The 14,424-nt window shown below is 26.5% G+C and overlaps 1 protein-coding gene across 5 annotated transcripts; it reads left to right on the top strand.

Moving 5' to 3' along the window:
* On the top strand, positions 1-13,971 carry LOC111030958 (cyclin-dependent kinase 8). Of its 5 annotated transcripts, none has more exons than XM_022310708.1 (13): positions 1-187; positions 386-524; positions 1,097-1,172; positions 1,247-1,357; positions 2,125-2,265; positions 2,320-2,509; positions 2,808-2,922; positions 8,049-8,147; positions 8,500-8,572; positions 8,646-8,743; positions 8,809-8,902; positions 11,824-12,006; positions 12,886-13,971. In XM_022310708.1, the coding sequence occupies exons 2-13, from the start codon at positions 397-399 to the stop codon at positions 13,405-13,407; spliced, it is 1,830 nt and encodes a 609-aa protein (XP_022166400.1). In that variant the 5' UTR covers positions 1-187; positions 386-396; the 3' UTR covers positions 13,408-13,971. The 5 variants fall into 5 exon arrangements, with proteins under 5 accessions (XP_022166400.1, XP_022166401.1, XP_022166399.1 ...); XM_022310709.1 differs by having other exon boundaries at positions 310-524; positions 1,106-1,172; XM_022310707.1 differs by having other exon boundaries at positions 2-187; positions 310-524.
* Positions 13,972-14,424: the final 453 nt, after the last annotated feature.

The raw sequence follows: 14,424 nt of genomic DNA, 5'->3' as shown, positions 1-14,424 counted from the left end.
CATATTTTTTATTTATAAAATATTGTAACATATTTTGTAATATTGTTTTGTATATTGTAATATTATTTTTTAATTATAAACTGCCTCGAAAATCCACTGTTTCATTGACTATTGACTCAATATTTAATATCATTAATCAATACTCAATATTCTTGCTACCGTTAAATTTTGTGTTCAATTATAAATTGTGAGTGTTCCGTATAGGCGTGTTAGATTAATTATAAGAAAAAATATATAAATGGACTGGTTTCGTCTTAAACATAATATGAATATTATGTAGTTAAGCACAACTTAATGTTTATGTTGCAGGTAGCTGGTGGACAGCTAAATTATTTGTTTTACGAATGTTCCTTAACATAAACTTTGTGTTTCTGTTCATTGGAAGATTGTAGTTCAATGGATTACGAGTTCAAAATTAAAACCGGTAATGAAAGAGCTAAAGTTGAAGAGCTGTTTGACTATGAAGGGTGTAAAGTTGGAAGAGGTACCTATGGTCATGTCTACAAGGCCAGAAGAAAAGATGGGTACGTGACATATTATGTTAATGTTGAATAAACTTTTGTATGACTTGAACATAATTTCACAATGATGAAAGATCCCAACTATCACAGAATCTAAATAAATATTATTGGTTTGATCATCAATGTTAAATACCTACTTAAATATATTTTACTCAAAAGGCTCATGGTTAGGTTTGTATCTGTTTATTTATTTTAAGCCACTGCTGTCAGCTATTGAGTTCTAGGTTTAAACTTGTGATGATTTAAGTTATTATTTTAATATTTAATACCTATCATGTGATTTAAGTACTTACATAACTTATTACTGATGTCAGTAAGAGTTGTTATATGTGATTTGAGTCACATATGTGTATAGTAATAAATTGCAATTTAAATATTTACTATTTACTTAAAAATGTTAAAGCATAATGGTATAGTATGTGAATTTTAGTTTGAAAATATTTGGTAATATATAACATTAGATTGCTAGTCTACATAATAGAAAATAATAATAAGTATTTTGGAGTTCTGAAATTGCTTGTCATTTTTTTTTTCAGGCTATCTTAAAAAGTTATTGAATATGCTTACTTTTTTAGGGACAACAGTAAAGACTTTGCTTTGAAGCAAATCGAAGGCACTGGATTATCAATGTCAGCATGTCGTGAAATTGCTGTTAGTTTTTATATTTATATTTTTATTTACTGATCTGTTGTAACTTAAATAATCATTTACATATTTTATTCTAGTTGCTACGCGAATTGAAGCATCCAAATGTAATAAATCTAATTAGAGTATTCTTGTCACACAACGATAGAAAAGTTTGGCTGCTCTTTGATTATGCAGAACATGATCTTTGGGTAAAAATTATTATAATTATCAAATAGTACATAATAGAAAATATTATACATTTTAATTTATTGTCATTATTTCTTATGTATTGTTAACAGAATAAGTGTAGACATTAATTTCTGTTTAAATCTTTATTGCTTATAAATATATATGATTAGCTGTTGATTAATTGTAGTGATCAACAAATAGTTAATATAAAATGTATAATTTAAATACCTCAATATCAATTATAACAGCACAAATGGTCCCATGTATTTGGCTATAGTTCTTAAATATAAATTTAGATTAATTTGAGTACTTGAGCAACACAGAGCAGCATTTTCAACTGAATCAATTAAAATTTGAAAAAAAAACTGAATAAATTAAACTAACATGGTTAGTTTATGAGCTAGCACTTTTGGGGAACAAATGACACATGTACAACATTTTTATTTTATATAGGTTGAAATTATTAAAAAATATATCACCGATGAAGGTGTATTATTTATACAAATATTGTAGTAAATGCAAAAAATATAAATACATGTATGTATGCAAGAAAATATTTTTAAAATACATGATATTAAAACAGTGTATAATTTCTGTAAAATGGTATACATTAACAGATATTGGCATTATTCAATATAATAAACATGTTATGTTTTATTTTTTAGGAAACATATTTTACAAACATTAATGAATGATCATAATAAATTTAAAATGTATCAATTACATTTAGTAATATTTAAACAGTTGCATTTAGTTAAAAACGAATTAACATTTTATTGTGTTCTAGCATATAATTAAGTTTCATAGAGCAGCCAAAGCAAATAAAAAACCAGTAATGGTTCCAAAAGGAATGGTTAAATCATTACTGTTTCAAATCCTTGATGGAATACACTATTTACATTCAAATTGGGTTTTACATAGAGATTTGGTAAATATATTTTAAATTTCATTAGAACATATTTATGATTGTTTTTATTCTTAGAAACCAGCTAATATCTTAGTAATGGGTGAAGGCCCTGAAAGAGGACGTGTAAAAATAGCTGACATGGGGTTTGCTCGACTATTCAATGCCCCATTAAAACCACTTGCTGATCTTGACCCAGTTGTAGTTACTTTTTGGTATCGTGCTCCTGAGCTGTTATTAGGGGCAAGACATTACACAAAAGCTATAGGTAACTATATTTTAAATCATACATTTTATTTTTTTTATCAAAATTCAATTGTTTTCAATTTTATATTCAAGTTCTAAAGCAGAATATTTTTAATAAAATGTTGACTATATTATTATTAACTATTAAACAAATAAACCTACAATTACTATTTTTAAGATAATGTTATATTAACTATACGGTTATTAACCATAGTAATTAAAATCAAGAATTAATTACTCACATGGAAGTATATTAAAATTTATTCTATATTAATCATAGTGTATTACTTATAATATTTTTTTTGTTAAATATTATTTAGATATTTGGGCAATTGGCTGTATATTTGCAGAATTACTAACGTCTGAGCCCATTTTTCATTGTCGCCAAGAAGATATCAAAACAAGTAATCCTTACCACCATGATCAATTAGATAGGTAAGTTAAAAGTTTAAAACTGCTTAATTTTATACATTTTTATAGAAAAATTGACTAAGGGGAAAGAACATACTTGTGTGAACACAATCTTTTTGTGTGTAATGCATATAAACGTGCTCAATTTAAAAAAATGAACATGAACATCATTTATTTGATTTGTTCATTGACCACTTAATTTCCATAATTTATTTATAACTTATAGTTTATATTTCAATCTACATATTTGTATTTGATTATACAATTTTATCTGACAAATGCATTGTATGTTTACTATAGGAACAATTTTTACTTTTATGTGAATGGATTTACTTATTTTTATTAATTTACAGTTAGTAGTAAAAATTAAGATTATATTCAATGATATTAATTATTAATATTATATTTTGAAAATTAAGTATTTCTCTAAAAAGTTATTTTTATAATTATTCATTAAAAAATGCTGCCATTTAATCATAAATATTTACAGATTTGTAAAAAAATCATCTGCACAAAGTATATAATTTCATGCATAATTATGAATCAGTTTAAATAATTTTGGAAAATTCTATTAATTTGCATTGATTTTCAACACTAGTACATAATATCAGTTATCATCAGACTGTTGAGCTGTATGGTTGTGCTGTACTTTACTCTGTGCGTTATCTTTTTCTAATTTATCAATTTCACTCTTCGCAATATTTAAATTGTTTCTAATTATTTTCATCATGACTGGAGTTGTTTGTAATATTTGTAATATTCAATTCGCAGAGCTGGATATTCCTGTCAAATGCGATAGTTGTACTTTATCTGCTCATCCTAAATGCACGGGACTCTCTTCAACTGAAGTTAAGTGTCTGGCTTTAAAAAATAGGTCTCTTAAATATTTTTGTGAAAGCTGTGATCAAGGTCTTAAAGAATTACCGGAATTGAAGCTGTTGATAAAAAAATTATTAGTTGAAGTGGAAAATTTAAAAAATATGAATTTTAATTCTGATTCCAGTAATACGTCATCTGTGCATTTTTCTAATGAATTTATTTTTAATGAAATTAATGAGCGTAATCGCTGCGCTAATAATTTATTATTCTATAATATTGAAGAATGTGATTCAAACCGGTTGGATGATCGTATTTCATTTGACCTGGCACAAATAAATAACGTCATTAAAACTATTTTGGTTGATTCGTCTATTATTCCTAAGAAAGTTATTCGCATCGGTCGTTCGCAATCGGGTAAATCACGTCCAATTAAAGTCATCTTTGATTCTAAGTCTGATGTATTTGATATTATTATGAATAAACGCAAGTTATCACAATGCAATTCATCACTATCATCGATTAACATAAGTACTGATCGGACCCTGTATCAAAGAGAGGCTATGAAGAAATTACGTGAAGAATTAAATCAACGTACTTCAAAAGGTGAAATGGATTTAACGATCAAGTTTGTTCATGGTACCCCTAATATTGTTAAAAAATCGGATGTCATCTCTACTCATTCTCAACCTCAACAATCTCAAAATTTTTTAAAATAAATGTTATGTATCAAAATGTAAGAGGTCTCAGGACGAAACTTCAATTTTTTCGTAATTCTGTTAATAATTTAAACTGTGATTTTTTATTTTTATCCGAAACTTGGTTAAATGATACTATTAATGATGTAGAACTTGGTATTATTAATTTCAATATTTTTAGAGCTGATAGAATTGGTACTCGTGTTTGTAGAGGAGGTGGTGTGTTGTTGGCCATCAGAGATAATTTGGAATGCAGACGTATTGTTATTGATAATATCGGTGGCATTGATCAGGTATTTGTATTAGTTAATTATAATAATGTTAAATTATTGTTAGGCTGTGTTTATATTCCTCCCAATACCCATAAAGATATATATATTAAACACTGTGAGTTAGTGGAGAATATTATTCTTGTTCATTCAATAGTGAATATACTTATTATTGGTGATTATAATGTTTCTGGTTTCTCTTGTACTGATTATACCCAAATTAATGATCCCAATTCGAATGTTATAATCAGTTCATTTATTAATTATTTGAATTTAAAACAAGTTAATAGTATCCTTAATGAGCGGTTTGATATCTTAGATTTAATTATGACTAATAATTGCGTTGATTGCATACGTCTAGGTAGTTCACTTACACCGTTAATTGACTCTTATCACCCACCATTGGATTTTATTTTATCCATTTCTACACCTGAATTTCTTTCCGAAACATCATGTCCAGTTGTTTTTAATTTTAATGCATGTAATTATAATGATGTTAATCTGTTTCTTAATAGCATTGATCTAATGTCTAATTTGATAAATCTTAATGTCGATTTAGCGGTTCTTAAACTAAATGAAATTATATCCCACTCGTTTGATATGTTTGTTCCTAAAATTAAATTAAATCATTATGATTCGCGTAGTTTATATCGGTCCAATCCTATTTTGAGAAATTTAATTAAACTAAAAAAACAGGCACATAAAAAATATAAAATTACTAATTCACATTCAGATTACATATTTTTTTCTAACTTACGTAGTAATTGTAAAAAATTGTCTTCTCAAATTCATGCAAATCATTTGTTAAAAATTGAAAATAATATTAATACCAACCCGAAGTCGTTTTGGAATTATATTAAATCTTTGAGATCTAATCGTTCTAATATTCCCCTTTCAGTATTTTTGGACAATAATTCTGCGAATAATATGAATGATACCATTGGGTTATTTGCTAAATATTTTTCATCAGTATACACAACTAGCACAACTAATATAACAGACGATTACAATAATGATTTATTTTATAATCAGTTTCATAATTTTAATTTGAATTCATTTATTATTCATGAACACGAAATTATAGATTATATTGGTTCACTTAATGACAAGGCAAGTATTGGACCCGATGGAATTCCTACAATTTTTTTGAAAATGTGTTGTCAAACTCTCGTTAAACCTTTGTATTATTTATTTAATTTGTCTCTGTCCAGTGGAACATTTCCTCTTTGTTGGAAAAAATCTTTTATTTCTCCTATACATAAATCAGGTGACAAACAAAATGTGAAAAACTATAGGCCAGTTTCGAAAATGTCAATTTTGCCAAAAATGTTTGAAGCAATTATCTCAAAAAAATTATCAAATTTACTGTGCAATAATATAAGCTTTTCTCAACATGGATTTGTACCAAAACATTCGATTCAAACTAATTTATTATTATATCATAATTATCTTGTAAAAGCTCTTGATCAAGGCTTCCAAGTGGATACTATTTATACGGACTTTCAAAAGGCGTTTGATAAGGTGAATCATAATTTACTATATCATAAATTAAAAAGTCTTGGTATAGGTGGGAACTTTTTACAATGGTTATTTTCGTATCTTTCTGATCGTACTCAAGTAGTTAAAATTATGTCTTACGTTTCTGATGACTATCCTGTCTTATCAGGTGTTCCTCAGGGCAGCCATTTAGGCCCTTTACTATTTTTAATTTTTATTAATGATCTCCCACTAGTCCTTGATGGTTCTATAAACATTTTATTATTTGCGGATGATGCGAAGATTTTCTGTACAGTTAATTCTTCAAGTGATGCTGAATCTCTTCAACATAATCTTAATAAATTTCATTTATGGAGTAAATTAAATTTATTACCATTAAATATTGATAAATGTCATACGATAACATTTACACGTAAAAAAAATCCTATCTTTTTTAACTATAATATTGAATTGTGTTCTCTCACTAGAGTAAATGTAATCAAAGATCTTGGTATTTATTTTGAAAGTGATCTTTCTTTTAAAACGAACCATAATATGATAATTAATAAATCGTTTAAGATGTTAGGCTTTATTAATAGAAATACTAAAGATTTTAAAAATCCGTTATGCTTAAAAACCTTGTATACATCTTTAGTTAGATCCAATCTTGATTTCGGCTCCGTAATCTGGTCATGCAAATACTTGACATATATAAATGATTTGGACAATGTACAATATAAATTTTTAAAAAGGATTTCATACTTGTCAAATATTCCATTATCTAGGGACTCTCTCCATCTAACTCAAGATTATATTGGCCTTGTTTCTCTTTCACTTAGACGAAAATTAACTGATATTATGTTTGTCTATGATCTTATTAATTTCAATATTGTGTGTCCAGAATTGTTGTCTGAAATTAGCTTTCGAATTCCATATCTTATTACACGTAATTCAGATTTATTTTTAGTCCCTCATTATAAAACGAATAGTGGTACCAATTCTTTTTTCCCTCGAGCTTTAATTTTAGCTAATAAAATTTGTATACATTTAGATATATTTTTTCTCTCACGCAATTGTTTTAAATCTAAATCTATGTTATTATTAAAAAATATTGATTGATAAATNAAAAAAAAAAAAAAAAAAAAAATGTTTATAATGTAACTATAATTTTATATATTAATTATTACTTTTATTTCAGAGTTATTTTTATATTATTTTATCTGTTTTTGTTAGGTTTTACTACACTTATTTAGTTTTTATCTGATATGTTTTCTTTATATAATTTGTAAAAGGGTATATACCCGTTGATATACAACATAAATAAAAATAAATAAATAATAGCATTTGATTAAAATAATAACATTTTTAACTATGACAAGTTTTTAATAGTGTTTTAATTATCGTATATGTCTATATCATATAGTGGTATGCCATTATTACATTCGCAGTATATTTGATATCACAACTATCATATCATCTTAAGAGGACATTATACGGACATTTGTTGTTTGGGTCTTACAAGTGGGTAACATGTCAAATTGTACGCTCAACAGATCACGTTTAGCTCAGTAAGTTTAAAAATTAGAGTGAATTACCTCTTATAAAATTTAGAGGTAAGACTATTATTTAAGGCATCTTGAGGGCTTTTTTAATACTTTAATTTTAAAATACTCAGAACTCGCCTTAAAATTAAAATATAATAATAAACCCATTAGATGTCCTAGATAATAATATTCCCTTTAATTATATTCATATTCACTCAAATTTTTAAACTAACAAAGATAAATCTGATCTACTGAGAGTAGAATTTGCTATGTTACCCACTTGTAAGATAGAGACAGCAAATTTCCTTATAATATCCTCTAACATATACACCTATGCCTTGTTTTAGAATTTTTAATGTAATGGGCTTTCCTCAAGAGAAAGATTGGGAAGACATAAAAAAGATGCCAGAACATCAAACTTTAATGAAAGATTTCAAACGATCAAAGTAACTATGAAAGTTATTAATAATTTAACATAAAATATTTTAATGTTTAAATGTAATAACTACTAATAAGTATTGATTATAAACATTACAGACAGCTCACTGAGCAGTTCTTTGGTGGCTTAAAATTATTACTCTTGATAGAGGGCGAGACCACAAAACTATTAGCGATTACAATGGTATTTTGCATTACTACCCACAAGCGCGTTGGTATCGCTAGTATTTTAGTCGTCTCACCATCTACTGGAATTTATTATTTTATGTCAGGGAAAAACCGTTTAGTGAGCTATCTATACAATATTTATAATCAATGGCTAAGCTATATTAATTAACTTATTATATTAAACTATTTTAGTTATTCAAATTGTTCTCTGGTAAAGTATATGGACCGTCATAAAATAAAACCAGATAGTAAAGCATTTCATTTGGTAAGTAATATGGTACATTATAAACTTGATCATTACCAAAAAAAATAATGTTTCCATGTTGATTTTGTTTTAGCTACAAAAATTATTACTGATGGATCCAAACAAAAGAATTACTTCGGAACAGGCTAAACAAGATTCATATTTTCAAGAAGATCCCACGCCCACCTCAGAGTATTTAATTACTTATATTTATGAAAATTAAGTAAAAATGTATTCTACTAATGTATTTTTCTTAGTGTTTTTGCTGGATGTCCAATACCATATCCTAAACGAGAATTTTTAACTGATGATGATCAAGATGATAAAGACAAACGACAGCAAGCTACCAATGTATGTTGTTTTTTTTTATCATTGATAAATAGTACATTTTGGTTAATGTTTTTTATATCAAACTATAGTTACAAAAAGTATTTAGAAGTATTTTAATGACTGCAATATATCGTTCTAAAAATAGTACAATTTATATTATTTGGAAATTAAAATATAGTTAAAAGCCAAACGAATATTTAATTAATTGATCTCTCGCATAGAAAATATTTAAAATAACAATGATTCACACTGTAAAGCCAAAGTAGAATAAAATGATTAATATTTGGGTGTGTTGATATAATGTTAAGTAATAAAATTGGAAATTATTTTCCAAGGATACATTTTTTCGTTACACCTTAAATTAGAAACTACTTTGCTGTCATAACTTATAATTCTTAAGAGAATGTCTTACTCATATTTTTTGTCCCCGAATTACAAATATATATACGTATAAATATAGTATTGTTAATATGCCTTCAAATTAATATCATTGTAAATATTGGAGTAAAGTGACTTACTATGATAACATACAGATATTTTTATCTTCAACATTAAAAATAATAATTCTGTAGGTATTGATTGAGTTAAACATTATTGACTGTATGATGCATATGTAAAATGGTAACAACAAATATGAATGTCACATGATCTTGAGAGTTATAGGATATGACATTGAAATAGATTGTCGGTATCTTACACGCATTTAGTTTGTAGTATAGTACAACTGCTCTCTGTACTTCATTAATTTTTATTATACCAAAAAATAATAATTAATAATTACATTGTTTGTTACAAAAACAATGTTAGTGCCATGTGATTTGTAGCTTGATAGTAGATTTTTTAGATTCTAAGTTTATTTTAAGTGTTTTAGTTATTTTTTTTTTTTAATTTTAGTCATTTTATTTGAAAAAAAAAATTCTATAAAATAACCTTTGTCTATAATAAATTTATGTAGTATACTACAATAGTAGCATAATTTGATCATGTTTGTGGAAGAGAGTGGGGTTGTACATTTTACCTATTATGCTTCCCACCTCCCAAAAAAATTGTATATAGGGTGAATTTTGAAGCATACTCACTCTATACTAAATAGCCATATTCCCATATTCCTAATATTTTTTGTACCACTTAAGGATGATCCTGTAACAATACATAAACTTCTGTTTTCAAATAGAAATACCTTTCTTTCAATTTTAATTATTTAGTAAATTTTTTTTTTGAGAATTTTGGTGTTACTAAATCAAAATTAGACGAGTATATTTAGCTGTATAACTTAGTGTACAAAAGATAATACGTCTTTGGTTAAGGTTTCAAGTAGAAATGGGGGCTTTGCTGATTTGAAAATGTTAGAAATTACTATTGATCTATCAATTTAAATAATTTGTAAAAGGATCCAAGTTTAGTAAATAGTAAATACTACATCCAATATTACATATAGTTTATGTTCTTGTAAAATAATTTTAAGGGATTCTTATTCTTATAGTGTATGCATTTTAATAACTTAAAAATGACTCATTAGAATTTCCAATTAGAAACATCAATAGTTTCAAGTTAAAAAAGAATTATTTTTCAAATAATCAGGGCTCTTAAAAACGAATTGCCGATCTAGGGTTACGAGTCCAGATTTTTGTATTTTTTAAATTGTTGTATCTTAGTTAGCTACAGTTTTAATTTAACCAAAGAATCATTAGACAGCATGGGAGATTAAAATTTAATGAATTTGGTGAATTCATCTTCTTCTTTTTCAGTAAGTTCATGTTGAAAAATTTAACGTTCAAATGTCGAATCCTATAGAAAGGTTTAATCAGCCATTTAATTAACTACTTAAAAAGTTAAAAATCATCAATTTAAAATGCGGGAAATTCAATAGTTTTGTACCACAAACACTATAATATGTATTTCAACAAATTTGGGCAATACTTCAATAGTAATAAGTGTTTATTACAAAGTAATTTAATCTTAGTTATGTACTTTGTGTACTAGCTATGCTATGTTCACGTTTAGAAGCGATCTCAGTAGCCGACTTCTGTACATGGGTGTGGCTTTGTACCGCAATGCTAGCCTAACGTGCCTATATGTGGGAGAAGGGTCTGGCTGTCACTGACAAAAACTGGTCGCCGCCTGGATCGCTTCTTAACGTGAACAGAGTATAGCTTAAGGGATTTAGTTTTTTTGTGTTATTTCTATTAAATATGCTATAATGCTATAGTACTTATAAATAATAATATTTATAGTTAAATAAGTATATAAATGTGTTTGCCAATTTAAAAAATAAAAAGTCATGGGGCGTCAAATCTCCTCTCCGTCTTATGTCACTGAGTCACAATATAATATTTTGATTCATGTATTTATAATAAGTAAAGTACATAGAGCAGTTACTCCTTACTACATGTGAACTAAATATAACTACTGATGATCTTTCTTAATCATATTCTTTGGTTTATTATGTGGTAGACTAAAAAATAATAATAAAAGTGTTGTTTCTTATTTATTTAAAAGACCATAAAATAGTTTAAAAAAAATTATTCTGTATTATTAACAAGTATCTAATAACTCTATGTAGGTGCCTTTGTAATATGATATTCATAAATACCCACCACAAGAATCAAAATACTACAATTTTTTAAGAAAATAATTAAATTGAAATTTGAAAGCGATATTTTAGCATTACCTTGACTTTGAGATAGTCATCATTGATTTTTATTTATAAACACACATAATAAAGTATATATTATTATACTACCCATTGAATGCACATTATTATGTGTGATTACAATTTTTTTCAATTCCATGGTTTTTTGCGTATTTAAATGCTCTTTGATTTTTCTATTGCTTTACAAACTTTACTTCTTTTAACAAATACATATTTATAAATCATCATATTAATATATATTAACTGCATGCTCTTCAATAATTTTATGACTTAAATATTATTTTGCTAGATTTTTGCATATGATCGTGGACGTTACTTAATCGATAGTTCTAACACTCCCATTTATAATAAGAACAATAGTATCACGCCTAGATTTGACAGTATTACCCAGGACCATCGTAATAGCTTAACCAACAACGCTTATGTTAATAGTTTGCACAACTGGCATGGCTTAAGTCACACTACGCTAGAGGTAATACACATTCAGAATTAAGTTTTTAATATTGATGGGTTTTAAAATTGTTATATTTAATACAAGTACAACTGTACTTACTAGATTTACAATGTCTTATAATAGATTTATGCTTATATAGTTATTTTTTGATATCATTTGTTGTGTAGTATTTATTGATTGTCTTATATTTATTGGTTTGCGGTGATAATTATTTATTAATTTTTTTAATTAAAAAACTCATTCTTCAAATATTACTCTAGTTGTGATGGATCATATTTTTGGTTTTTATAAAAAAATACTATTACAAGAAGTAGGTAGACACATTTGTAACAGTTTACTGTTTATTTTTAAACATTTAGTATAGTTTAATATTATGCTATTAAATGTAGTTATATATTATTATCTTTTATTCTTGAATATTTTTTTTGTAGTATGATTGATTATTTTATATAGCTTTATTGTAAATACATTTTAACAAATTATGATATCTACTCATGTTCTTAAATTAAAATTATCTGTGTAGGTATTAACTTGGGCATTTGTATAGGCATGAATTAGTTATTACTAAAATCAGATTAAATAAAATGAATCAAATAATTCTGAAATTTAAAACTTGTACTAAAATTGAATTCATATTTAATCATAACATTTGTATTATCTAATTAATTAGATAGAATAATTAGTGGTGTTATATTTTTATTATATACAATAATTTCAAACCATTGGGATCCTAGACATATTTAAGTTTCTTTTCAATTATTAAAAATACTCAAGTGTATAGAAAGTATCCAAGTATCCAGGGGAGTATTTTTAAAAAATATTTAGCTTTTTAGTTTTGTAAGTGTCAATGTTCAATTTAATTTATTATTTTACTGTATCATAAATTGTAATTATTAGGGTGCACATTCTGATCAGTCAGGCAGTCATCATAGTCATCAGCAACAACATGCTGCTAATCAAAAACGCATGCGCATGAATGGGCTTGGCCAACATCCTAGTGTCAACCCAGGAACAGTGATGCCACCTACCGTTCAACAACAGCAGCAGCAGCAGCAGCAGCAGCAACAACAACAACAGCAACAACAACAACAACAACAGCAGCAACAACAACAACAACTACAACAACAACAACAACAAGTTCAACAGCAGCAACAACAAGTACAGCAACAACAATCTCAACATCCACAGCAGCAGCAACAGCAACCACAACAACAGCAGCAACAACCACAACACCCACAACAACAACAGCAACAACAACACCAACAACCACAACAACAGCACCAACAACCACAACAACAACACCAACAACCACAACAACAGCACCAACAAGACTTCCATCATGTGCCTCAACATCAACAAATGATGTACTCTCAAGTCAATCCCAATGGGCCTGGCCCCAATTATTCACAGAGGTTTTGATTAAATCGATATCAATTTCAATTAACTGATGAATTGTATTGCTTACTTACTTTTATCAAGTGCATATGAACTAAGTTCAACAGCACACCAAAATATGTTTTGACTAAAGAATTTATTTTGAGGTTTCATATTTTTAGTACAAAAATTAAAAAAATTAAAATATGTACATCCATTGAAGTTCAAATTGTTTCATGTTTTTTTTTTAATTATGATTAACTAAAATTTGAATTCACGTGTTATACCATACCCATATTCATAAATTATTTTACTTTTAAATCACAGATATTTGTTGTCTTTTAGCCTCAAAGATTTTTAAAGCTATTGTGAAAATGAATTATTAATTAATATATATATATATAATATATATTATATGTACATATATAATATACTGTATAATAAATTTGACACTACGGTGCCTAAGTAAATTTTGTCTTATATGGTAATTATTAATAATTCATCCCTGAACCCCATCATACCTTACCCTTTTCAGACCCTCTTCAATTTACCTTTTTCTTTAAATCACTAAAAGAAAACATTTACTTATTGTGGTTGTAAAAAAATGAGTATAGCGTACTAATAATGTGTACTTAAGTTGTATTGTGTATTAACACTAAACTTCTAACTTATATTTTATATATACTGGTGATACATAACACTAAATACTAAATCTCAGTAAGTTACTTTTATAAAATCGAAGATACAATCATTAAAATGGTTTATGGTCTGAATTTTTGTAATGGTTAATGCCTAATGGGTTCAAGGTTCTCGCTAAATAACAAAGTCCAGGCTAGTTAGTGATAATTTTTAACTGAGTTAAGTTAATCCTAATCTTTTTTTAAACTTAGTTAAGTTAAAAGTTAACTGATAACTTATAATTAATTTATTAACTTAATTAAGTAATTAATTTTTTTTTTTAAATTTAAATTATAAGCATCTAGTTATATGGTTTAAAATAATAAAAAGTAAATGTTTATGCAATATACATCATCAATAACTATTTTATTTTATTTATTATTT

The sequence above is a fragment of the Myzus persicae genome, unplaced genomic scaffold (assembly GCF_001856785.1).
Source record: "Myzus persicae strain clone G006 unplaced genomic scaffold, MPER_G0061.0, whole genome shotgun sequence".
NCBI classification, from domain to species: Eukaryota; Metazoa; Arthropoda; class Insecta; order Hemiptera; family Aphididae; genus Myzus; species Myzus persicae.
This window is presented reverse-complemented; position numbering and strand designations above follow the sequence as displayed.

Coding starts and splice junctions, on each gene's coding strand:
- LOC111030958 (XM_022310708.1), top strand. CDS start 397: ATGGATTACGAGTTCAAAATTAAAACCGGTAATGAAAGAGCTAAAGTT. Junction 2,266..2,319: donor GGGTTTTACATAGAGATTTG/GTAAATATATTT, acceptor TTTTATTCTTAG/AAACCAGCTAATATCTTAGT. Junction 8,573..8,645: donor ATAGTAAAGCATTTCATTTG/GTAAGTAATATG, acceptor ATTTTGTTTTAG/CTACAAAAATTATTACTGAT.